General features: G+C 42.5%; 1 protein-coding gene across 1 annotated transcript; it reads right to left on the minus strand.

The window, feature by feature from the left end:
- Positions 1 to 1,183: 1,183 nt before the first annotated feature.
- Positions 1,184 to 27,695, minus strand: LOC124288982 (cartilage matrix protein-like). Its single transcript, XM_046725581.1, has 10 exons — positions 27,455 to 27,695; positions 23,993 to 24,020; positions 8,525 to 8,800; positions 6,797 to 7,099; positions 6,203 to 6,250; positions 4,372 to 4,648; positions 3,737 to 4,026; positions 2,972 to 3,001; positions 2,109 to 2,666; positions 1,184 to 1,530 (listed from the first exon to the last, which is right to left on the minus strand). The coding sequence occupies exons 1-10, from the start codon at positions 27,497 to 27,499 to the stop codon at positions 1,523 to 1,525; spliced, it is 1,863 nt and encodes a 620-aa protein (XP_046581537.1). The 5' UTR covers positions 27,500 to 27,695; the 3' UTR covers positions 1,184 to 1,522.
- Positions 27,696 to 27,876: the final 181 nt, after the last annotated feature.

Raw genomic sequence — 27,876 nt, forward strand, 5'->3', positions numbered from 1 at the left:
CTTGCTGCATTGAGTAGGACGACGCGGGGGAGACGGACATGCATTTGTGACCTACATAGGAATGTACATTCGACTGAGTGTACGGCTTATTTAGACATACGGACATGACGTAACTCAACAGTTGACGAACATCACAGTCAGTCTGATGTACGACCGACGTTAGATGCACATATTTATACAATCAATTATAATAAATGAATGGATAATATTACATCGTTGATAAACTCACAGTTCGTTTTACAGATCAATATTATCACTGTTTGTAATGACATCAGCCACACCTCCAAGGAGAGTAAAAACACAATCAATCTGAAACCATGCCGTCGTTTACCAAAATTAACACAATTTCAATCTCAATATATTTTCAGATATTTAAAAACACACGAGGCTAAAGTTAAAATCTGTACGGTATTCGGCATATCAAGAATCAGAGTTAGGTCTGTTGTCAGAATAATGTACTATATAAACATGGCCACACCATACGTATTTCTGTACTCGAGTACCTGTGTTCCGTATCCGATTACAACGATACCGACACTACCGATGTTACATATCACGATGTCCACGAAGCAGAACAGCTCAAGGACTTTAATAACGTCTCATATATCTGGCCGCCGTGATGTTGCTGGAATATTGCTAAAAGCGGCGTAAAACCAAACTCAGTCAGTCAGTCATATATCTGGGTAATTCAAGAAGGCGGAGAAAGAAGTTCCTCGTTTATATACACCGGTCTGTGTCTACTACATGTGCCGAGAGTCAGTCACACACAGGTAGTGTGGCTCACACACGCATTCACACACATGTAGTGTGGCTCACACACGCATTCACACACATGTAGTGTGGCTCACACACGCATTCACACACTCGTAGTGTGGCTCACACACGCATTCACACACTCGTAGTGTGGCTCACACACGCATTCACACACTCGTAGTGCGGTCTCACAATGGCACCTGCTCGTAGAGGAGCTCGCACAGGTAGTCACACACCCGTAGTGCGAGTCACACACATAGAGCGTTTGCTGCACGAACATTAATAGCACTCACAAAATTCAATGATAATGAACATGTTGTACTAGACAGGTAAGTCTTATCCAGGTACGTCCCGCACAATCACAATGTCGGAATGGATGATAAAGGGACAGAAAGAATAACAGATGCGAATACAGCGGTCAATGCATGTGTGGAATCAAAAATGTTTGAGCGTATTTGGTAAATGTTGTTTTGATTGCAACTGACCAAATTGTTGACATAAATTCTCAAACAGTACTTCTGAAAAGTCTTGGTCCCATAATAACATGAAGTGTTGATTTTATCTATACGTGGATCCGACGCAGTGATAAATAGGTTATACATATATAGTTAAATCACAGCGACGTGTTGCCCTCAGTATGAACAACATCGCGAGCTGCGTCCCCTGACAGGCGACCAGGGTAGCAGATGCTAGGAGCGAGCACCCTGTTTCTTCATCCAAGTTTACATCGTTGTTGGCGACGTCAGAAGCCAGTGGTCTGTTGAGGTCGTCATCGTCCTGAAATAATGGAATGAAACAATGTGAGAATCATTTCGGCATTGACAGTTTGTAGGAAACAGGAATCATAATGTTTGACTTACTTCATGTACTGAGTGGGTACCACGTAGAAGGGAGGTAACTCCAGCACTACTACCACTGCGTTGCGTGTCTAAGTACATGTAATCGTTACTCCCTGGCCATTTCTTACGTCTCATTACACGTATGTCAGAATAAAATGTGTACACAGTGAGGTGGGGCATAATGGCATGATTACCGTATTTTTTCATATAATAGTTGGGTAAAAACTGCAGATCGCAGATCCGTCGTAATATAATAAATACATGCTGAACTCGTTATTCAAGGAAAACATTTAATGCATTGCATTGTCTTGTTCTACATTTGTACGTATGTATGCACAGAAAACCATTGCCAATGGACTTTATCTAGTTCCTCGTATTTAACATATGGTCTTACTGCAGTAATCAGCTTGCAGTCAGATTTATTGTTACATGGCTTGGCATGTGAAACCCCGGACATAAGATCTCTAAACATTCAACATCTCACAATTTAGCCATATGCCAAACAAACATAATTACCTGCACACATTGAATAGAGTAACCTCCCTTTGGCCTCGGCAATGTTTTTGTAGTGGTCGACGTGCACCACGTTTCTTGAGGCTGGAGACGTGACTAACTGCTCAAGCTGCTTCTCATCATAATGGTTGCCTGTAGCGACCACAATGAACCGGATGTTGGTGAATTTCGCTCTCCTTGCCTCAAGAATCGTAGGCCCTGGATTGTCAAGTATATCGTCAACAAATATGACTGCAATTTTCTGAGATGACTTCCGTCCGCCATAACGCGACTTGAAGCTGTACCTCCTTAACTTTTGAATAAGTGGTTGAAGTCCTTTATGCTCGACATTCTTCAAATGACGTTTGAATGCATGGGCATTATCGTATTGCGACAAGCCTATGTCGGGGGTTTGAGAACAGGACTCTCGGATGATTCCGGCACGAGTCACGTGGTGTTTCAGTTCCATCTCGCGGACTACGTCAGTGATGAGGTGTTCGATCATGAGACTGTGACGTCGACCAATAGCCCCGGAGTCTAACACAAACATGACGTCAGTCGCTGTGTCAAAGCTGCACGAACCTGAAATCATGTACAATTTATTGACTTCTAACCACATGTGTATAACCGCTGTAAAGCTGTTTGCATGTATACAGTCCATTTCTTTCCGTGATATAGGTATACAGTTCGTTAATATTAACTGTTATAGGTCCTGGAAACGAGTTAGTTATCAAGTAGCATACATAACGAGGCGACTTATTCATATATTCTCAGTCCGTGACATGCACAGAGTTAACAATGCCTGAAGGGACAGCAGCCAACTATTTGTAGCCCACTGCACACGTTAATTACCCCTGTCTGACATAAGGAGGAATGAAGACACTTACTTGGCTGATCCTTCACGAAGTTCTGGGGCACTGAAACAGACAACAGAAGAAATGAACCACGAGGTCAACACTCTTCCTTATAAAAAACCTGAAGAGGGAAAATGATGTGACTAAAGTTTTTGTAGACACAGCTGGACGTGTCACATGAATTCGGGTGTCCGGTTGACAAGGATTGTCATAATGCATCAAGATATGCTTCAACTGGGACACTGGCTGCTAGGACTTTAAGCACCATCACGCGCCAAGGGTCACGCTGACCTGTGGCGACCCTGCTCCAGTGTCAAGCACGAGTCTCGTTCCACAAAGAGACCGTACCACGCAGGCGATCGAACTCACATACTTCAACATAAGGGGCGGTGGGGTAGCCTAATGGTTAAAGCGTTGGCTCGTCACGCCGAAGACCCGGGTTCGAATCCCCACATGGGTACAATGTGTGAAGCCCATTTCTGGTGTTCCCCGCCGTGATGTTGCTGGAATATTGCTAAAAGCGGCGTAAAACCAAACTCAGTCAGTCAGTCAGTACTTCAACATAAACCTTCGACTACACTACACTCGGTTTCAGGAACGGGGCCCAGGTCAAGTGGCATAGGTGCAGCTGAGTGAGTGAGTGAGTGAATAAAGGTTTAGTCCCAAATCCGCACTATTGCAGCTGCAAGGGTCTTCAGTCAGTAACTGAAGCCAGCCAGCCATACTAATAACAATGAGGGGTTCTATTCTGCACGGAGCATTCGCCTATGTGTACATGGTCCAGCTTAGAACACATACCTTGACAGGCCTTAATCGCGAGTAGTTCCTTGATGCTTGTCAGAGCCGTGTAGTCGTCCACTTGGAATACAAAGTCTTTGTCAGGGTTGCATGCGATGTCGTTCAGCTCAAGTGTGTCAACAAACTGACCAATGCCGATAGCAAAGAGATAGATACCGGCTTTGTGGGCACGCCGGGACTGAAGGGATGTGTTCGTCAGGTTCTTTGACTGGCCGTCTGTCATCAGAATCGCTACATGAGCAACTTCCGGCCTGGCAATATCAGCACTAAATCCGTGGTCGGTGAGATACCTGCGAAGACCAAGGCGACTGACTTAGCGAGTATTCGGGAGTACTGTTTCTTAGATTAAAACATCCGGAAGCGATTTGCATTGCCCATTCGGACATGGATATAATGATTTAGTAACTGTTCTTTTAATGTCTAGCAATGTCGTTTAAACTTCGGATACCTTACATATAACAAATTGTGTTGTTCATTCACGATTGTAGCAACAGAATCCAGTTCCACTTGCCAGATAGTGCCCGATACAGCTGTGGTTTTATTGTAACAAGGTACGCTAAACGAAACATATCACTGTGTCAGTAAACTTTCCTGTTTGAAAATGATCTGCGCGTGCTAAAAGAAGTGTCTCTCACCTGATAGCTCCACCTGTGTTTGTTCCACCACCAGTGTACGGAATCTTGTCGATCTGCTCTTCCAAATACTGGCGGTTCTGACTACCGGAGAGAGGGATGATAGGATGAATGCCGTCGCTGAATGTGATGACGCCGACTCTGGTGCTGTCCTGGCCGAGGTCGAACTGACCGATGACCTCCTTGATGAAGTCCAGCTGCTTGTGGAAATCAGGCTTCCAGATGCTGGAGGAGCTGTCGACGATGAAGTATACGTCTGCCGGCTTCCCGCCACACCCTGCTGCAGACACAGTTTTGTTGGTGAACCTCATTTTGATGACCACTTGTACAACTTAGGTACTATCTCAACGAGTGATCGATTATTGTTATTCGAGCGAACCGATTCCATAAAGTTACCACATTCCAGACAGATTCCACATGAGTTCGCCAGAGTTCATTCAGGGGAACTTAGGCATTGATATACATAAAACACCCTAACCTATATAATGCAACCTCAGGTATAATTGAAACTGGCTTCCAGAAGGTGATATGTCCTTATGCATTGCTATGACATACAAATAGTAGAGGTAACTAGTGTTTTATTCACAAAGCTGCCACTGTACCCGTTGTATTTGATGACTGTAAAACATTTCAAAATAATGCGATATGAAATACAAGCTGCATTATTGATTCTAGAATATGTATGTCAACTATCCAAAGCTAAATTACCCTGTCGAATATACATGTACTATCAGAGCCTGTTAATGAGGTTCATTTAAATTCTTGTATTTGTCACTGAATCAATCAGCTGTGACGATACGTCCCTCGGTTGCCTATCACAGCACTGCACCCAACAGGTACAGCAGGTTTACCGAAGTATGACGTAAATCAGTAAACACATTCTAACACTGGCCAACCAGATCTTCCTTGGGTTGTACCCTAGTCAACACGACCTCAGGTGTGTCCTCCAGGGGGGAAGCAATCAGTACTGTGTTAGCAGGTGCATCCTGCAGTCTGCATTAAAGTGAACTTCTTCATCCATACACACAGTTCATGTACTTCTAAATGTACTACTACTTATATTTTCTTCAACACTATACCTTCTCTACTTCTCCTAGTTCTTCCTCTGACGAGTCTGTATGTTTGGTACGTACATTGAGTATACTGTAGTGTAATCCTGAACACCAAATAGGCGAAATAACACAAAAAATATTGATTGTACGAATTTGTCGATATTTTCTACTGAAGACAGGTATTGATTTTCATATTACTTCAGAATTTGATTTTCATTTGACTGAACTCATGGAATATCAATTTTCAGGATAAATTAATTTAAGCTTTCACTGGTTTTCTTCACACGATGAGACCTTGTAAAGAGAGTGTAATTTGACATTAAAGCAGTTTGTGAATTATAATGTCATTTGTATGTTGTTAGTAGGTAGGTCACAGAAACCTATTTCTCATAAAAAGGTGTTCCACGATAAATGCTGCACTTGAAATTTCACAAGACTGGTCGCTTTCACCCAAACAGTTGAACATGTTTGACAACGTACCTTTGTATTAATTACAAGGCTACAAGGTGATTTTGTGTCTGTGCAATGCCCGTCGTGGACTTGAGATGTTGTGCGACGTGAGGAAGAATGTGTGACACATCTGTCTGGTGGTGGTATGTTCATTTCTATACCCTGTCCCATATTTTCATAATCCCAGTCGTCTGCCTGTGTGCACTTATGTTTGTGCGTGCGCGCTAATGCGCGTGTGTATGGTTTGTGAGGGGATAAGTGCATGCTAATAAAGATTAATTCTTAATTATACGGTTTACTGAACGATTTACAACCAAACAATAGGTACTTACTTTCTGGCTTTACAGAAGGTTCGGGCTTGCTCTGGTCGTTATGGGGAACTGCAATGCGAAGATACAACTGAATGCCACTGAGTGTTATGCCGCTTGCATATTGCTGTCCTATCCAACAAACATATTCGCAATATATGCAAAGAGTCTTTATTCAGCTGACAACACATTGTACCGACCATTTGGCCATGTTGCACCCCCCCTGCAAAAGTGTTTGGTTACCTTTACAGGAATAATCGTTAACTTGGACACCGGGTGTTTAGGAAGGCGGGCAATTCTGTAGATGTTGATGGCTAATATCAGTCTGAAGATGTTTCAGTCAGTATTGGTTGAACTGATAACGGGTTAGTGAGTTAGGTTTCATGCCGTTTGGAAATATATTCAAGTTGCATCACGACGTTATGTGGACCGTGAAGCAGCTCTCAGAAGTTTAGCAAATTGGTGAAACCCATTACTGCAAAACTTAAACTTAAACAGTCGGGGCTAACAGGTTTTTTAACCCAAGTATGCACAGCGAGTCTTAAATGACACCACCTATGCCCCATTAATAAACTACTGTTGACAATATTCCTGTGATGCTACATGAAGTCTACTTACGTTCACAGGTCCCGTGTTCCAGGGCTTTCTGTATATGGGGGAGGGCATTAAAGTTGTCCACCCGGAACACATGCTTGTCTTTGGGTTCGGATCCGACCCCCCGGAGCTCCCTGTCGTCCATGCCACCCACCCCAATGGCGAACACCTCGATACCATCGCTGTGGGCCATGGATGCCTCCCATAGAGTCTTGTCGAGGTTGTGGGAATAGCCATCAGTGATCAGTATGATGACCTTGGCTGCATTGTCACGTCCACCATTCTCCTTCTCGAACATCTTGGAACGTGCGTACTGAAGTGCTTCCCCTGTTGACAAATATAAATACATATGTTACACGTGGCCACTTTGTAACTGGCATCGTGTATTCATAGCTTTTGTTCGTGGGAGCAGTGCCAATTTACACTTGTCAGAGGGACACACACAGTCTGTGATCTGGACTACCAGTTGTCCGGCTACTGCCTCGTTGGCTGAGTGGGTCAGATGGCTGACATTGTGTGCTGGCGATTAGGTGCTTGACTCTGAGAGTGTGGGTTAAAATCCCGGATGGAACTCAACCCCAAAAGATCTAGAACCTGTACTTTACTTGTAATCCCCAAAATAACATATGTTGCATGTGCCAGATGCAGTTCGTAAATGGCGAAGGGCGGACATTTGAATAGATAGATAAGTACTATAGTCACATAACGACCGTTTATCGTAAACCAGGACGATATATGAAAAAAGAGAAAATGAAATACAAAAATGAATGTAAGAGTGTACATAAGTTCTATCTATAAAGAAGAAATGGTAGCTTCTAAAGTCGAACACCCTAACGTAGTGGTTTAGACACTGTGGTCATCAGATCCCAACGCTGTTATGGTGGTCTGTACGTAGTACCTAGATCTGTACATCAATGGAGGACAATGATTCACAATGACCTACATATGGTACAAGTCTCTCATCTAGGTGTTTGGCCATCAGCCGCTGTGCAGCTCGTTCCTGTGGTAAGCGGCCGTTCCTACTAGCATGCACCATTCATGTCCATTTCACATATCAAGGGGCAATCTAGAATTTCTATTTTTCAGAATATCGTGACGGTTCATGTACCAGGATAACAGTCGCAGCAGGTGTGTCATCTCTGGCTGCAATACATCTTCACCTCAGTGATAACACCAGACACACGGGACAGACCTTTGGCGTGGCATTTCACACTCTCTGACACCAAACGCAACATACGTCCTCCGGAAAAGATCCGCTTGACTTCGAATACAACGTTCCACACCACCCGCGTTTAGATGAATTTACTATAAATATCGTGCAAGGTCATGTATCTATTCTCATCCCTAACGGTGGACCAGTACACAGTGGGATGAAACCTGCACCTGTGCAACCCCGGGGGGAAGGGTGGGGGTGGTTATAGATGGTCATTGTAACTGTAAGCTGCACCCTTTGGTTTCTTGTGGTCATTTGAGCAAACACAGCCCGCATATGTGTCTTTGAGGTGTGGAGGAGGGGTGACCTATGATGGATAGTGTAGGGGGTCATGCTGAAAGGGGTTAACAGCTGGCCGTAGCCCTCACGTAAAAAAACACCCAATTCTCACGTACTGAGTTTGAAATGAATCTCTAAAGGTGTGAATTTCTCTCATGATCGGATAATACAGACTGAAGTAGAGATGTACAGGTTGAAGTCGGATGACGGTTAAAGATCCAACTAAGTCTAAGGCCTAATTTGCATTCAGTTCAGCCTACCCGTGTTTGTTCCTTGTCGTTCGCCGAGGTAGGAAACTCTACTGATGGCGGCCTTCAACCCTTCCTTGGTCTGGTGTTCCTTCAGGTTGAAGTCCAGTCTCATGTCTGTCCCAAATGTCATCATACCTACTCGGATGTTTTGGGGACCAACGGCAAAGGTGACAACTAGCTTCTGCACGAAGTCGAGTTGGGCGTCGTAGTCTGTCTCCCTCAGGCTGACTGAGGAGTCGAGGACAAAGACGACATCAGCTACCTTCACGTGGCATTCCAAGGAATCTGTAAAACACAGGGTTACATCATTAAACAGAATATCTGTACAGTGATGCTGATAGCTGTAGAGCCAGTGGGCATGTACTAGCGTCATGTCTTATCAATCTCCACTAATTCTGATGCTTTATTGGGTGTATTCCATATACTTTCACTCCACTGAGTGTTACAGTCGGACAGCTGGATGTGTAAGTGAGATGTCTGTGTTGTATTCCGTCCAGTAGAATGTCCACATTTAGTCATTCTGAGATTCTTTGAAGACGTTGTAGGGGGTAGTCATACTCAGTGTTGGTTACACTGTTGCATATCTGGAAACGATATTCCTGCATATGAGTGAGTGAGTGAGTGAGTGAGTGAGTGAGTGATTTTGCGTTTGACAGGCATTCTTCCATGTGGATAAAAATATTGGGCTTCGAACCCGTGTGTGGAACAATCCGGCTACCATGAAAAGAGATTTTGGGTCAAATAAGGTTAAAATAATCGAGCATTCCACTTTTTAATATTTAGATATTACTTGTATTTCACGTTGTAATTTCAGTAAAGTGTATATTTAATAATCCACTATTCCTTCATATTTTACCAAGAACGGAAGATGCACTAGGTGATACAGCACTAGGTGATACAGCACTAGGTGATACAGCACTAGGTGATACAGCAGTAGGTGATACAGCACTAGGTGATACAACACTAGGTGATACAGCACCAATATATAAGTGCTATTGGCTCTGCACTGATCACCCTTCCAGTCACGTGACAAGTGCAGTATGTCCTCCATCCCCCGATATCAGGCGATGTGGGGGAGTGCAGGGCGGGGATTGACATTCATTTAAACAATATGTGTTTATACATACATTGTTCGAGTTGTTGTGCTGGATGTGTATGTAGGAGGGAAACTGTCACATTTGGTCAACTGCCGAACCTATCAAGTTCTCCAGTACGCCCAGAGGGTAAGCGTATACCACTGTTTGTGTGGCAACTCGGATTACAGTTGGGTACAGTTGGGTACAGTTGGATTACTTTTGAATAGACAACTACAGATCAAAATCACACAACAGACACAATTAAATAAAATAGCCGCATATACGTATGAATATTTATAATGAGTGTTTGTGGGTTTACGATAGTTGACATTGTAACTGAATGGTTTGCAAACAGCTCTGGAGTCTGACCGATGGCCTGTGTCACTACATATCTTTCTTTAGGTGTGACGCAGAGGAACAGTAAGGACACACTTCATGAAATATGTTTGTACCTTTGGGAGCCTTAAAACAACCCTTTTAGACTGGTGTTGAAACAATGCTGCGGTTGTCGTTGCATGCGACACACGTTGTAAACACATTACTTAGACATTACATCACACTTCACTTCATATTCGAGATATGTATCACGGCATTGTTATAGGGGTATGTATCACGGCATTGTTATCGGGATGTGTATCACGGCATTGTTATCGGGTTATGTATCACGGCATTGTTATCGGGATGTGTATCACGGCATTGTTATCGAGATATGTATCACGGCATTGTTCTCGGGATGTGTATCACGGCATTGTTATCGGGATGTGTATCACGGCATTGTTATCGGGATGTGTATCACGGCATTGTTATCGGGATGTGTATCACGGCATTGTTATAGGGGTATGTATCACGGCATTGTTATCGGGATGTGTATCACGGCATTGTTATCGGGATGTGTATCACGGCATTGTTATAGGGATGTGTATCACGGCATTGTTATCGGGATGTGTATCACGGCATTGTTATCGGGATGTGTATCACGGCATTGTTATAGGGTATGTATCACGGCATTGTTATCGGGATGTGTATCACGGCATTGTTATCGGGATGTGTATCACGGCATTGTTATCGAGATATGTATCACGGCATTGTTATAGGGATGTGTATCACGGCATTGTTATCGAGATATGTATCACGGCATTGTTATCGGGATGTGTATCACGGCATTGTTATCGGGATGTGTATCACGGCATTGTTATCGAGATATGTATCACGGCATTGTTATCGGGGTGTGTATCACGGCATTGTTATCGAGATGTGTATCACGGCATTGTTATCGAGATGTGTATCATGGCATTGTTATCGGGGTATGTATCACGGCACTGTTTACTGCTCAGTTAAGCCGAATGATTTACCGGGTTCGACACGTCGTATTTTAAGGTTTATGAGTTACAAAGTTACTGCTCTGCTTGTGAAGGAGGCCTTTATACTTGTTATACAAACTGTGGAACACACAAGGCAGAGGGGAGTGACATGGGCGAATAGCCAGCCAACGAATGGGGATCGACGAAAACTTAGTCCTCCTCCACGTACCTCAATTCGATGTACAGGTGAGGTAGTGAGTTTAATTTTACGCCGCTTTTAGCAATATTCCAGCAATATCAAGGCGGGGGACACCAGAAATGGGTTTAACACATTGTACACATGTTGAGAATCGAACCCGGGTTCTCGGCGTCGATATACACTGGGCTTGAAGGAAATGTACTAGTTTTCATATAAAACCCTTTCCCAGTAATAACAATTCCCCCAATTTGCGATAACACAATCTTTCTAAACACATTCAGCTACATATATGACGAGAAGCTTCTTCGTCATCTGTGGCCTGGCTCACACTTGATTTCTCGGATTTATCACTCAGCGCTCTTCAGAATCGATCAGATATCCTTGGTGACGAATAATCATTATCTCTCAGGCTTGAATTATGTACGTTACGTAGTCACCATGTATCATCTACTGACTAACGGTGAATAGTTGGGTGAACACCCTGTGGTTTATGAGGAACATGGGGCTTCACATCTCCATACCAATGATAACAGCATCAGTCCTGTGATGTAGTGGGAGGTACGGGGCAGCGTGGACTGGGGAAACCATCATCCCGAGTGAGGGATTACAGAGGCCTGTCTTGAGTTACCTGACATGGAGCAATATCTCCTTTACTCTATGTACTTGTGTGTATTGAACCATCTGTCAGTGAGTGAGTGAGTGATTGGGAGAGAGGGTGAGTGGGTGAGTGGGTTTTGAGTGAGTGAGTGGGTTTTGAGTGAGTGAGTGGTAGTGAACCTGCACAAACACGAAACACGTGTGGGAATGCACAGAGAAGAACCTTCATTGTACTGTAGTGCGGGGTGATAAACGGCGGGAACGCTTTAACCCCTGGGTTACACAGTAACACACCAAATACAGTACGCTTTAACCCCTGGGTTATACAGTAACACACCTAATACAGTACGCTTTAACCCCTGGGTTACACAGTAACACACCTAATACAGTACGCTTTAACCCCTGGGTTATACAGTAACACACCTAATACAGTACGCTTTAACCCCTGGGTTACACAGTAACAGACCTAATACAGTACGCTTTAACCCCTGGGTTACACAGTAACACACCAAATACAGTACGCTTTAACCACTGGGTTACACAGTAACACACCTAATACAGTACGCTTTAACCCCTGGGTTACACAGTAACACACGAAATACAGTACGCTTTAACCCCTGGGTTACACAGTAACACACCTAATACAGTACGCTTTAACCCCTGGGTTACACAGTAACACACCAAATACAGTACGCTTTAACCCCTGGGTTACACAGTAACACACCAAATACAGTACGCTTTAACCCCTGGGTTACACAGTAACACACCAAATACAGTACGCTTTAACCCTGGGTTACACAGTAACACACCTAATACAGTACGCTTTAACCCCTGGGTTACACAGTAACACACCAAATACAGTACGCTTTAACCCCTGGGTTACACAGTAACACACCTAATACAGTACGCTTTAACCCCTGGGTTACACAGTAACACACTTAATACAGTACGCCTGGGTTACACAGTAACACACCTAATATAGTACGCTTTGACCCCTGGGTTACACAGTAACACACCTAATACAGTACGCTTTAACCCCTGGGTTATACAGTAACACACCTAATACAGTACGCTTTAACCCCTGGGTTATACAGTAACACACCAAATACAGTACGCTTTAACCCCTGGGTTACACAGTAAGACACCAAATACAGTACGCTTTAACCCCTGGGTTATACAGTAACACACCTAATACAGTACGCTTTAACCCCTGGGTTACACAGTAACACACCAAATACAGTACGCTTTAACCCCTGGGTTACACAGTAACACACCAAATACAGTACGCTTTAACCCCTGGGTTACACAGTAACACACCTAATACAGTACGCTTTAACCCCTGGGTTACACAGTAACACACCAAATACAGTACGCTTTAACCCCTGGGTTACACAGTAACACACCAAATACAGTACGCTTTAACCCCTGGGTTATACAGTAACACACCAAATACAGTACGCTTTAACCCCTGGGTTACACAGTAACACACCAAATACAGTACGCTTTAACCCCTGGGTTACACAGTAACACACCAAATACAGTACGCTTTAACCCCTGGGTTACACAGTAACACACCTAATACAGTACGCTTTAACCCCTGGGTTACACAGTAACACACCAAATACAGTACGCTTTAACCCCTGGGTTATACAGTAACACACCTTATACAGTACGCTTTAACCCCTGGGTTATACAGTAACACACCTAATACAGTACGCTTTAACCCCTGGGTTACACAGTAACACGCCAAATAAAGTACGCTTTAACCCATGGGTTATACAGTAACACACCTAATACAGTACGCTTTAACCCCTGGGTTATACAGTAACACACCTAATACAGTACGCTTTAACCCCTGGGTTATACAGTAACACACCTAACACAGTACGCTTTAACCCCGGGATTATACAGTAACAGACCTAATACAGTACGCTTTAACCCCTGGGTTATACAGTAAGACACCAAATACAGTACGCTTTAACCGCTGGGTTATACAGTAACACACCTAATACAGTACGCTTTAACCCCTGGGTTATATAGTAACACACCTAATACAGTACGCTTTAACCCCTGGGTTATACAGTAACACACCAAATACAGTACGCTTTAACCCCTGGGTTACACAGTAACACACCAAATAGAGTACGCTTTAACCCCTGGGTTACACAGTAACACACCAAATACAGTACGCTTTAACCCTGGGTTACACAGTAACACACCAAATACAGTACGCTGTAACCCCTGGGTTACACAGTAGCACACCAAATACAGTACGCTTTAACCCCTGGGTTACACAGTAACACACCAAATAGAGTACGCTTTAACCCCTGGGTTACACAGTAACACACCAAATACAGTACGCTTTAACCCCTGGGTTACACAGTAACACACCAAATACAGTACGCTTTAACCCATGGGTTATACAGTAACACACCTAATACAGTACGCTTTAACCCCTGGGTTATACAGTAACACACCTAATACAGTACGCTTTAACCCCTGGGTTATATAGTAACACACCAAATACAGTACGCTTTAACCCCTGGGTTATACAGTAACACACCTAATAGAGTACGCTTTAACCCCTGGGTTATACAGTAACACACCTAATACAGTACGCTTTAACCCCTGGGTTATACAGTAACACACCTAATACAGTACGCTTTAACCCCTGGGTTACACAGTAACACACCTAATACAGTACGCTTTAACCCTGGGTTATACAGTAACACACCTAATACAGTACGCTTTAACCCTGGGTTACACAGTAACACCCCAAATACAGTACGCTTTAACCCTGGGTTACACAGTAAGACACCAAATAGAGTACGCTTTAACCCTGGGTTACACAGTAACACACCTAATACAGTACGCTTTAACCCCTGGGTTATACAGTAACACACCAAATACAGTACGCTTTAACCCTGGGTTACACAGTAACACACCAAATACAGTACGCTTTAACCCTGGGTTACACAGTAACACACGAAATACAGTACGCTTTAACCCTGGGTTACACAGTAACACACCAAATACAGTACGCTTTAACCCTGGGTTACACAGTAACACACCTAATACAGTACGCTTTAACCCCTGGGTTATACAGTAACACACCAAATACAGTACGCTTTAACCCCTGGGTTATACAGTAACACACCTAATAGAGTACGCTTTAACCCCTGGGTTATACAGTAACACACCTAATACAGTACGCTTTAACCCCTGGATTATACAGTAACACACCTAATACAGTACGCTTTAACACCTGGGTTATACAGTAACACACCTAATACAGTACGCTTTAATCGCTGGGTTATACAGTAACACACCTAATACAGTACGCTTTAACCCCTGGGTTACACAGTAACACACCAAATACAGTACGCTTTAACCCCTGGGTTACACAGTAACACACCTAATACAGTACGCTTTAACCCCTGGGTTATACAGTAACACACCAAATACAGTACGCTTTAACCCCTGGGTTACACAGTAAGACACCAAATACAGTACGCTTTAACCCTGGGTTACACAGTAACACACCAAATAGAGTACGCTTTAACCCCTGGGTTACACAGTAACACACCTAATACAGTACGCTTTAACCCCTGGGTTACACAGTAACACACCAAATAGAGTACGCTTTAACCCCTGGGTTACACAGTAACACACCAAATACAGTACGCTTTAACCCCTGGGTTACACAGTAACACACCAAATACAGTACGCTTTAACCCTGGGTTACACAGTAACACACCTAATACAGTACGCTTTAACCCCTGGGTTACACAGTAACACACCAAATAGAGTACGCTTTAACCCCTGGGTTACACAGTAACACACCAAATACAGTACGCTTTAACCCCTGGGTTACACAGTAACACACCAAATACAGTACGCTTTAACCCCTTGGTTATACAGTAACACACCTAATACAGTACGCTTTAACCCCTGGGTTATACAGTAACACACCTAATACAGTACGCTTTAACCCCTGGGTTATATAGTAGGACACCAAATACAGTACGCTTTAACCCCTGAGTCATGTCGTCCTGGTTCTTCCTAGTGTTTATCAATGATTTAATTTCTTCACTAAGACAGGCTAGTAATGGCCTAAGTGTGTATGGTGTGAATGTTCCGACTATATTGCTTGCTGACGACACAACACTTGTAAGTACTTCACCAAAGGGACTTCAAACTGCTCTCGATACTGTACATACATATGCCAATAAATAGCGCTTAACATACAATCCTGCAAAAAGCACAGTAATCATTTTTAATAAACGTAAACGTAAAGTTAAAACTGTAAACTACACTCTTGGCAATGAAAACATCGCACCAGCAGATTCCACTACTTACGGCGGTATACTTCTAACGTCTGATTTAACATGTAAATCTAGAATCGAAAAGTGCTGTCAGAAAGCAAGACAGAGTGTTAATTCCCTTAAATGCTTGGGGCTAAATAACACTGACCTACATCCAGCTACCAGTGTTAAGATATGGCAAAGAATGATTCTGAAAACAAGTTTTTATGGCTGTGAACTATTGTTTGACATTAAAGGGCAGCAACTTTGGTTGCTAGAAACACACAGCGGTACTTTGCCCGCACTGTCCAGGGACTAGATAAGAGATCTCCGTCTGAATCCACTATTGCAAACTTAGGATTGTGGACCATGATTGGCTACATTGATAAAAGTAAACTCCAGTTCTTTGGCTCTTTATGCAACGCTAGTTGTGACAATCTCATAAAACACATATTCTGTGCTTCCATGGCTAATACACCCCGAAAATCAACTATTTGTGGAGATCTTCAGTCTGTTTTGTGCAAATACAACCTTATAAACTACTTACATACGTACTTATACAGTGGTTCATTTCCCCCCAAACACCAGTGGAGACGAATTACAAACAGACACGTACAAGAATATGAAGAACACATCTGGCGTAACAAAGTATCACTTAATGCAGGACTGTCTCGTTACATGCGAGGTCATACATCACTGACATATCACATACTTTTGAACTTAGCATTTTTATACCCTGAACACAGAGCAGCCTTGCAATTATGTTTGAAACTTTCATCACGAAATAAAATCTCAAAAGAATGTTTGCTTTGTAACAAGCACGCTTATGACTATGACAACCATGTGATACTACACTGTGAAAAATTATTAGGTCTCCGAAATAACTTTTCTCATCTCTGATTGATCTACTTGATGTTGAAACCTATGTAAATTTTGAAATGTTGGAAGACGAGGAAATGCTGTCAACTCTCCAAGGTGCAGATACACAGTTCACACGATCCCTAGTGCGGGACACATACCATGCTGTCATTATAAACTTTGCAAAGTATGTCTATCATTTGAAACAATATCTTGAGTTTGTATTTTAATGGAGTCACAAGTGACGCCATCCCTTTGTGAATGTTTCTGTACATATCAATTGTCAACTATGAATAACATTGTCCTGTTTGTAAATACTATTGTATTGTATGTTTGATTGACTGCATGTATCAATAATCTTCGGATTGATTTCTGGAGGAAATAAAGAATCTCTCTCTCTCTCCCTAATACAGTACGCTTTAACCCCTGGGTTATACAGTAACACACCTAATACAGTACGCTTTAACCCCTGGGTTACACAGTAACACACCTAATACAGTACGCTTTAACCCCTGGGTTACACAGTAACACACCTAATACAGTACGCTTTAACCCCTGGGTTATACAGTAACACACCTAATACAGTACGCTTTAACCCCTGGGTTATACAGTAACACACCTAATACAGTACGCTTTAACCCCTGGGTTACACAGTAACACACCAAATACAGTACGCTTTAACCCTGGGTTACACAGTAACACACCAAATACAGTACGCTTTAACCCTGGGTTACACAGTAACACACCTAATACAGTACGCTTTAACCCTGGGTTACACAGTAACACACTAAATACAGTACGCTTTAACCCTGGGTTACACAGTAACACACCAAATACAGTACGCTTTAACCCTGGGTTACACAGTAACACACCAAATACAGTACGCTTTAACCCTGGGTTACACAGTAACACACCAAATACAGTACGCTTTAACCGCTGGGTTACACAGTAACACACCTAATACAGTACGCTTTAACCCTGGGTTACACAGTAACACACCAAATACAGTACGCTTTAACCCCTGGGTTACACAGTAACACACCAAATACAGTACGCTTTAACCCTGGGTTACACAGTAACACACCAAATACAGTACGCTTTAACCCTGGGTTATACAGTAACACACCTAATACAGTACGCTTTAACCCTGGGTTACACAGTAACACACCTAATACAGTACGCTTTAACCCCTGGGTTATACAGTAACACACCAATTACAGTACGCTTTAACTCCTGGGTTATACAGTAACACACCTAATACAGTACGCTTTAACCCTGGGTTATGCAGTAACACACCAAATACAGTACGCTTTTAACCCTGGGTTACACAGTAACACACCAAATACAGTACGCTTTAACCCCTGGGTTACACAGTAACACACCTAATACAGTACGCTTTAACCCTGGGTTACACAGTAAGACACCTAATACAGTACGCTTTAACCCTGGGTTACACGGTAACACACCAAATACAGTACGCTTTAACCCTGGGTTACACAGTAACACACCTAATACAGTACGCTTTAACCCTGGGTTACACAGTAACACACCTAATACAGTACGCTTTAACCCTGGGTTACACAGTAACACACCTAATACAGTACGCTTTAACCCTGGGTTATACAGTAACACACCTAATACAGTACGCTTTAACCCTGGGTTACACAGTAACACACCAAATACAGTACGCTTTAACCCTGGGTTATACAGTAACACACCTAATACAGTACGCTTTAACCCTGGGTTACACAGTAACACACCTAATACAGTACGCTTTAACCCCTTGGTTATACAGTAACACACCTAATACAGTACGCTTTAACCCCTGGGTTATACAGTAACACACCTAATACAGTACGCTTTAACCCCTGGGTTACACAGTAACACACCAAATACAGTACGCTTTAACTCCTGGGTTAAACAGTAACACACCTAATACAGTACGCTTTAACCCCTGGGTTACACAGTAAGACACCAAATACAGTACGCTTTAACCCCTGGGTTACACAGTAACACACTTAATACAGTACGCTTTAACCCCTGGGTTACACAGTAACACACCTAATACAGTACGCTTTAACCCCTGGGTTATACAGTAACACACCTAATACAGTACGCTTTAACCCCTGGGTTACACAGTAACACACCTAATACAGTACGCTTTAACCCCTGGGTTACACAGTAACACACTTAATACAGTACGCTTTAACCCCTGGGTTACACAGTAACACACCTAATACAGTACGCTTAACCCCTGGGTTATACAGTAACACACCTAATACAGTACGCTTTAACCCCTTGGTTATACAGTAACACACCTAATACAGTACGCTTTAACCCCTGGGTTATACAGTAACACACCAAATACAGTACGCTTTAACCCTGGGTTACACAGTACACACCAAATACAGTACGCTTTAACCCTGGGTTACACAGTAACACACCTAATACAGTACGCTTTAACCCCTGGGTTACACAGTAACACACCAAATACAGTACGCTTTAACCCTGGGTTACACAGTAACACACCTAATACAGTACGCTTTAACCCCTTGGTTATACAGTAACACACCTAATACAGTACGCTTTAACCCCTGGGTTATAGAGTAACACACCAAATACAGTACGCTTTAACCCCTGGGTTACACAGTAACACACCAAATACAGTACGCTTTAACTCCTGGGTTAAACAGTAACACACCAAATACAGTACGCTTTAACCCCTGGGTTACACAGTAAGACACCAAATACAGTACGCTTTAACCCTGGGTTATACAGTAACACACCAAATACAGTACGCTTTAACCCTGGGTTACACAGTAACACACCTAATACAGTACGCTTTAACCCTGGGTTATACAGTAACACACCTAATACAGTACGCTTTAACCCCTGGGTTATACAGTAACACACCTAATACAGTACGCTTTAACCCCTGGGTTACACAGTAACACACCTAATACAGTACGCTTTAACCCCTGGGTTACACAGTAACACACCTAATACAGTACGCTTTAACCCCTGGGTTATACAGTAACACACCTAATACAGTACGCTTTAACCCCTGGGTTACACAGTAACACACCTAATACAGTACGCTTTAACCCCTTGGTTACACAGTAACACACCTAATACGTTTTTTCATGAGTGAGCTAACTTCAGTTTACATTTTGGCTTCAAAGAAGTGGCCTTAAAAATCGGGTTCATGTCATCATGAATAACTTTCAGGGCTTTGAAGAAAGTGGTTACACTTTGGTAAGGCTTGGTTCCAGGGTCACATTTCAAATCTCGCGAATACAACTGCCTTTTGTTTTAATCCAACCGCACCGAGCAGTTCTCGTAATGTGGACGTAAGCTGATAAAATTGTTACATGATACAAAGCCAGTCGGTGCTGGGGGAGAGCAAACAGGCTGATAAGGGAGTCACAGATTGTTCCTGAGAATAAACAAACTTAATCGAGTGAAAATATTTCCGAATTCTTGCCATGCAGTCTTACACGGGTCATTTCGACAATTTGATTGCGAGTAGAAAAGCATACAATCTCATTACTCGGCATTGCTCTAACGTTGATGGGTTATGAAAATGTTGCACAAAAATGCCGCTTATATAAGCACCATTTCGGAATGGTTAGTCAAATGGATCTGATCAGATATGTATTGTTTCTTTTGTGGTAGCCCTGTGTGGCCATGCTCAACTTTAGAATATATAAGTGTGTGATTCCAGGAACGGAGGTGCGTTCAACACCGCTATGAATAATTTTCCTATGACATAACAAAATAAAAAAAAAATGGAAAAATGAACAAAATCGAAAACGCAGGTTATTTGATCTGACCAGTCGGGATAAGAATATTAAGTGTTTTCTTCTGTTAAGAGCCGGGGAATTGTTAGCGTCGACATTTCGCAGCACGTTACTGTGGTTACTATCACATAGTTACTGGTGGGTTACTTCGATGTGAGATATCCTCACACTCCAGGCTGATCTGGCATCAGGTACACTGATCTGATGATCTAACTTCAACTATAATTTCAAGTACGTAGATCTGATGATCTGGCATCAGGTACACTGATCTGATGATCTAACTTCAGGTACACTGATCCGATGATCTAACTTCAAGTACACTGATCCGATGATCTAACTTCAAGTACGTAGATCTGATGATCTGGCATCAGGTACACTGATCTGATGATCTAACTTCAAGTACACTTCAAGTACACTGATGCGATGATCTAAGTTCATGTACGTAGATCTGATGATCTAATTTCAAGTACGTAGATCTGATGATCTAACTTTAAGTACGTAGATCTGATGATCTAACTTCAAGTAAATAGATCTGATGAGCTAACTTCAAGTACGTAGATCCGATGATCTAACTTCAAGTACACTGATCTGATGATCTAACCTCAAGTACGTAGATCTGATGATCTAATTTCAAGTACGTAGATCTGATGATCTAACTTCAAGTACGTAGATCTGATGATCTAACTTCAAGTACGTAGATCTGATGATCTAACTTCAAGTACACTGATCCGATGATCTAACTTCAAGTACGTAGATCTGATGATCTAACTTCAAGTACGTAGATCTGATGATCTAACTTCAAGTACGTAGATCTGATGATCTAACTTCAAGTACGTAGATCCGATGATCTAACTTCAAGTACACTGATCTGATGATCTAACTTCAAGTACGTAGATCTGATGATCTAACTTCAAGTACGTAGATCCGATGATCTAACTTCAAGTACGTAGATCCGATGATCTAACTTCAAGTACACTGATCTGATGATCTAACTTCAAGTACGTAGATCTGATGACCCGGCCACTGATTTGTCAAAGAGTGTATCTGGTTTCTTCAGTTAAATATCAGATAACACGTGCTAGAGAGGCCAGTTTGTGAGTGACTAGTTTGTCAGGGGTTTCGCAGTAGGGTATTATAACACACCCAAAACCTACAAAAAGACGATATATAGCCTGTACATGTCAAATAATATTGGCTGTTGATAATTAAACCGACTCCATGATTTACCGGCTGTAGATAACACACACCACAACTCCAAACCTGCACTTGTCGAAACCTGATTTACCAGAAGCCTTTATAACTGAAATGACACACACTCATTGTGCAGGGACTCGACTCGGGTTTTCTCAAATAGGAAGGAAGGGGAGCATGGTAAATGCAGTAGATATACGTGGATGGATATTTGAGGTAAAAAATAAATATATTTAAGGATTGCGCTTTCTGAGAGATGAAAACCAGCAAAACATAAACAAAAGCAAACTGACAAAAGAACTAACATAAAAAACTACCCTAACAAATACTAATCAATAGGTTCATAAAAAAAACCATGCACATATTTATATTTTGTACACGGGTTGTCATTACTTTGCAGGTGTTAGCAATCTGTGTCTAGGTACGGGAGAGAAGAGGCATTATTCTTACATCTGGTGCTTCATTACATATGTTTTACCCGACAGGTTTCGTCAGAGTGTCGGGCTGATAAAGGGCATGACTACATTGAAAACCCCAACTCTGAATTAGCCACCCCAAGACATTTCATGAATAAAAATGAATGTACGTCTAACTTCCTCCTCTAATTCCGAGAACCTTTCTCGGGAATCTTAACTGAAACTATGCGAACCAAGACGGAAATATTCCCTTGAAACTACCCGTGACCTGGACTATACCCGCATAAGTCCGCAAACAGGCAGCCTGCATATCGGTCGTGTGTACCCGAGAGATATTGTCAAGATCCCTTGTAAATCAGCAAAACATTAGCCGGAGAACACACGCGAATAGATCATATAAATAATCATATCTCCAGTATTACACCACAGACATAGCACTGAAGTTCAGTTAAAAGTATCGGTCAAAAGAGTAAATAATTCTGTTAGGGGGTGCATCTTATGGTTTTATTGATTAAATGTGAGCGTAACAAAGGTCTCACAAATGATTTTCTTAGCTCATGCTAGACCGATCAAGTTGTTGGTTTCTGTGTAGAGCTTGTGTTATACTGATCAAGTTGTTGCTTGTGTGTAGAGCTTGTGTTATACTGAACAGGTTGTTGGTTGGTGTGTAGAGATTGTGTTATACTGATCAAGTTTTTGGTTTGTGTGTAGAGCTTGTGTTATACTGATCAAGTTGTTGCTTGTGTGTAGAGCTTGTGTTATACTGATCAAGTTGTTGCTTGTGTGTAGAGCTTGTGTTAGACCGATCAAGTTGTTGGTTTGTGTGTAGAGCTTGTGTTATTCTGATCAAGTTGTTGCTTGTGTGTAGAGCTTGTGTTAGACCGATCAAGTTGTTGCTTGTGTGTAGAGCTTGTGTTAGACCGATCAAGTTGTTGGTTTCTGTGTAGAGCTTGTGTTATACTGATCAAGTTGTTGCTTGTGTGTAGAGCTTGTGTTATACTGAACAAGTTGTTGGTTGGTGTGTAGAGATTGTGTTATACTGATCAAGTTTTTGGTTTGTGTGTAGAGCTTGTGTTATACTGATCAAGTTGTTGCTTGTGTGTAGAGCTTGTGTTATACTGATCAAGTTGTTGCTTGTGTGTAGAGCTTGTGTTATACTGATCAAGTTGTTGCTTGTGTGTAGAGCTTGTGTTAGACCGATCAAGTTGTTGCTTGTGTGTAGAGCTTGTGTTAGACCGATCAAGGGTACTTATCCCCCACGTACAATATCCTAGGGGTATTTATCCCCCACGTACAATATCCTAGGGGTACTTATCCCCCACGTACAATATCCTAGGGGTACTTATCCCCCACGTACAATATCCTAGGGGTACTTATCCCCCATTTACAATATCCTAGGGGTACTTATCCCCCACGTACAATATCCTAGGGGTACTTATCCCCCACGTACAATATCCTAGGGGTACTTATCCCCCACGTACAATATCCTAGGGGTACTTATCCCCCACGTACAATATCCTAGGGGTACTTATCCCCCACGTACAGTATACGACTAACAACAGGAACACGTGTTTACCATGGACCCAGGGAACACGTGTTTACCATGGACCCAGGGAACACGCATTGACCAATGTTCTGTTTGCCTGTGTGTTTTAATGGCTACTGTAGAGAGTGTTCCCTATGTTCCGACATGATCAGTTTGTACACACGGGAGGGTTACACGGACGTCTCCTACCTGTTGTCTTCTCAGCATGAGCACCGACCTGGAATGAGAGAAAGTGCCGGCAATTTAATACATTGATGAAGACAAAAGTTGACAAAACGTCTTGAGCGATATGTCGCGAAAAAGGGGATGTCGAGACTCCCCTCTGGTATGCTGTTAAGGACTACCATTTCAGCCTTCAGAGATAATTGAAATATAATCGTATGTAATTCACATCCTGGTTCCAAAACAGTGAAAGTCTAGAACTAGTGGAATTTCACGGGTCAACAGGGCACACATCCAGTGGAGATATCTGAAACAATGCTGCTGTGTGTGCTCGTGGTATGCTTCATAACTTGATATGTCTGAAGGCAGCGTGATATGTATATATGTAATAAGTACCTTATCAGTGGCGATACACACATCCACAGAAAGAACCAGTCTGAATGCTTTGAGTTTTTCATGATGTTTGCCTTGCGTCTTCAATCGGCTCGAGAACATAAACAGGCTCATTCGACAACTATTATTCGTTGCATGTTCCGTGTTAAATGTGACATGCAAGGTGAAGGTCGGATGAACATATCTTACAAACCAAACCGTGTGAAATGTCGGACTGAGAGCAGAAGGAGGAATATTCATGCTGATTATCAAATGCCTTTCTTGCACAAGGCGAAACTACTGGCGACAACTTCAAGAAGTGGAACGCCCTGGCTCCAATGCATGTCAGGTTATAATTGCAGATGAAGCTGCAGTGTCACAAACTTCAATGGATGACAAGTATTTCACTTCTGTTCATCATAAGCAAGCATTGGTTATGGTCAGTGTTGACCTGTGGAAGGGTCTGTGGGTGGTCGAGGTGTGTGCTGTATAGACGGGGCTGCTCAGGAGACGGAGAACCAGGGGTAGTGAAAGTAAGCAAAGCATTTTGTGTGGCGAGAAATATATTTATTTGAAGAGAGACTTATCGTCTGATCAATTTCCAATGAAAGCTGACATTTTGAATAAGTGAATTCCCTGGTTATTCGTACTATGCAGATGTTCACCAGTAACGCTGATTCACTGCTCAGGCCCTTCCACCATTCCCGTGTTACAAGTTTCCACATCTAAATACCCGAAACCACAATGTATTAAAGTTATATTAATGTACACATGTTTATCATTTGTGCGTAGTGAACTGTGATTCGTCATTCATTTACAGCCTAGATTGATAATTATAAATAAATATTATTTTTGCATCATTTCATCCCAACGCACACACGCGCATCAACACTCGCATTCAGCCACACACTCGCATTCACTGTCTACAGCCACGTTAAAGCCAATGGTGTAGCCTGCCTGTTTGTGTTCGTCAGTCGGTCACTTATAGTAACAACCTGAGTCATATAGCCATAGATGACCCGTGAAGTGAGCCATGGTTGACCTGTGAAGTGATGATACAAATTGTACACACACTTCATCAGCTGAGTGTCCGCCGGGGGAAGTGTCTACCTCGGGAGGATGCCAACCACGCCACGACAACCTCGATCTGTAGCTCACTGCCCGTTATCAAACAGGGAAGTAAAACCCGATTTACATTTTAACATTAAGATCGGACGTTTTATAGTTATGGAAAATCAATTCCCTGGCGAAACTGTATCGTATCAAAGATGGCTGAGATATTGACTTGAATCCTGTTGAGTGAGACTGATGGTGCAGCTAATCATGGTTGTAAGAACAAGAAGCTGAACTGTCAGAACTGTTGATAAAATGCATTGACACTTCATATTGATCCGGACTTGGACACGCCAGCACACTCTATTGATATGCTTCTTACAAGTATTTAATGTCGTCATTTAATCTACTTAAACCGAGCAATCAAGCACATTTAATATCAATATGAGCTGGTATTATTGTGCAATCAATAACGTGCCAACAAGGCATGAATCCCATCCATGCTCCGGAGGACATTAATGTATACCCTGACACCTCGTCATGTCACATTCCATTGACACTGGAGGTCGTTGAGGACGGGAATGCTGTGTTGTCCACATGGGATCCTTATTCACACACATTTCCAATATTCACAATCCGTTGAAAGATGAATGAGCCTTCCACTGCGATCACGAACTTTAAGTTGCAACATGTGACTTTTACAGGTCTTAGATAAAGAACGTATGCAATAAGGAGAAAATCAACACTTTCAGTGACACTCAATGAAATCAGACCTTCAACTTTTATTGATTCACAGTGAAATCAGATCATCAGAACTTTCATTGGCATGCCATGAAATAAATAGTTAACATTTTCAATAACACAAAATTAATGCAGATCGTCAATACTTTCAGTAATAAGAGATGAAGCAAATCTTTAAATGACACGCCATGAAAGCAGCCCGCCAACACTTTCATGAACATGACATGAAAGAAGACCGTCAACATTTTCAGTGATATGAGAAGAAGGTAGCCCGTCAACACTTTCAGTAACACACCATGAAAGTAGCCCGTCAACACTTTCAGTGACATGACATGAAAGCATCCCTTCAACACTTTCAGTAACACACCTTGAAAGCAGCTCGTCAACACTTTCAGTGACACAACATGAAAGCAGCTCGTCAACACTTTCAGTGACACACCATGAAAGCAGTTCGTCAACACTTTCAGTAACACACCATGAAAGCAGCTCGTCAACACTTTCAGTGACACAACATGAAAGCAGCTCGTCAACACTTTCAGTGACACAACATGAAAGAAGCTCGTCAACACTTTCAGTGACACAACATGAAAGCAGCCCGCCAACACTTTCATGAACATGACATGAAAGAAGACCGTCAACATTTTCAGTGATATGAGAAGAAGGTAGCCCGTCAACACTTTCAGTAACACACCATGAAAGCAGTTCGTCAACACTTTCAGTGACATGACATGAAAGCAGCTCGTCAACACTTTCAGTAACACACCATGAAAGCAGCTCGTTAACACTTTCAGTGACACAAAATGAAAGCAGTTCGTCAACACTTTCAGTAACACAACATGAAAGCAGTTCGTCAACACTTTCAGTAACACACCATGAAAACAGCTCGTTAACACTTTCAGTAACACACCATGAAAGCAGCTCGTCAACACTTTCAGTAACACACCATGAAAGCAGCTCGTTAACACTTTCTGTGACATGCAATGAACTAATGAAGTAGAATGTCACTTATGACACACCACACCAAACATGAGAAACAGAAGCTAGAAAGTAGTTTCGTATACAGTGACAGGATGTCAGGACTACCATGCCCCAGATCCCTGCATGTAGATGTGTCATATATGTTATCTAAGATTAAAACAGCTGAAGCAGAAACTATAACCCGCTTCACAATCTGAAGTGCACTATTTATATCAGCTGCATGCGTGTATAGACATTACACAGTCTGTACGGCAGGTCGGTGTGTTCTGAGATGTCAAGTGTTGTCACACCGGTGTCTCGAGCAGGTACGCATATATATAGGTATGCAAGTAAACGTTGACTTACCTTGAGAGTTAAGGCAAAGGCGAGGAACCGTAGCTGAGACCACATGATAAGTTTACACTGTTTGGTAACGTAAGTGTGTCCCTGACAGAGTGTCGAGTCCGACTGGAGAGGGGCTACCCACACCTGTGTTTAAAAGTAGGGTTTTCTCATCCCAGTTTCCGCTTATAGCTGCTCGGCTCCCGCCACAATGAGTAAGACAGTCTCAACCGTGACGCAAACCGACTCCCGTTGGCTGTACGCCAGTATAGTACTACCGCCATATTCGGATCACTGACGTCACTCAACCAATCAAAATAAAGGTCAGGGGTCGATGGATGAACACCACGGCAAATATATGACCCAAATGTTGGCATTGCTTTAACGTGACGTGACCAAACCACGATAATATTGACATATGGTCATGTTTTCTTTCAACACTTGAG

Source organism: Haliotis rubra, unplaced genomic scaffold, assembly GCF_003918875.1.
Source record: "Haliotis rubra isolate DU_JTF1 unplaced genomic scaffold, ASM391887v1 Scf43, whole genome shotgun sequence".
NCBI lineage: Eukaryota > Metazoa > Mollusca > Gastropoda > Lepetellida > Haliotidae > Haliotis > Haliotis rubra.

What these genes read in the sequence shown, in the direction of transcription:
- LOC124288982 (XM_046725581.1), bottom strand. Translation starts at nt 27,499, where the DNA reads ATGTGGTCTCAGCTACGGTTCCTCGCCTTTGCCTTAACTCTCAAG. An exon ending in TCATGCTGAGAAGACAACAG is followed by an intron (nt 8,801 to 23,992) that starts GTAGGAGACGTC and finishes TGTGTTTTACAG; the next exon opens with ATTCCTTGGAATGCCACGTG. An exon ending in CTTCGTGAAGGATCAGCCAA is followed by an intron (nt 2,667 to 2,971) that starts GTAAGTGTCTTC and finishes ACATGATTTCAG; the next exon opens with GTTCGTGCAGCTTTGACACA.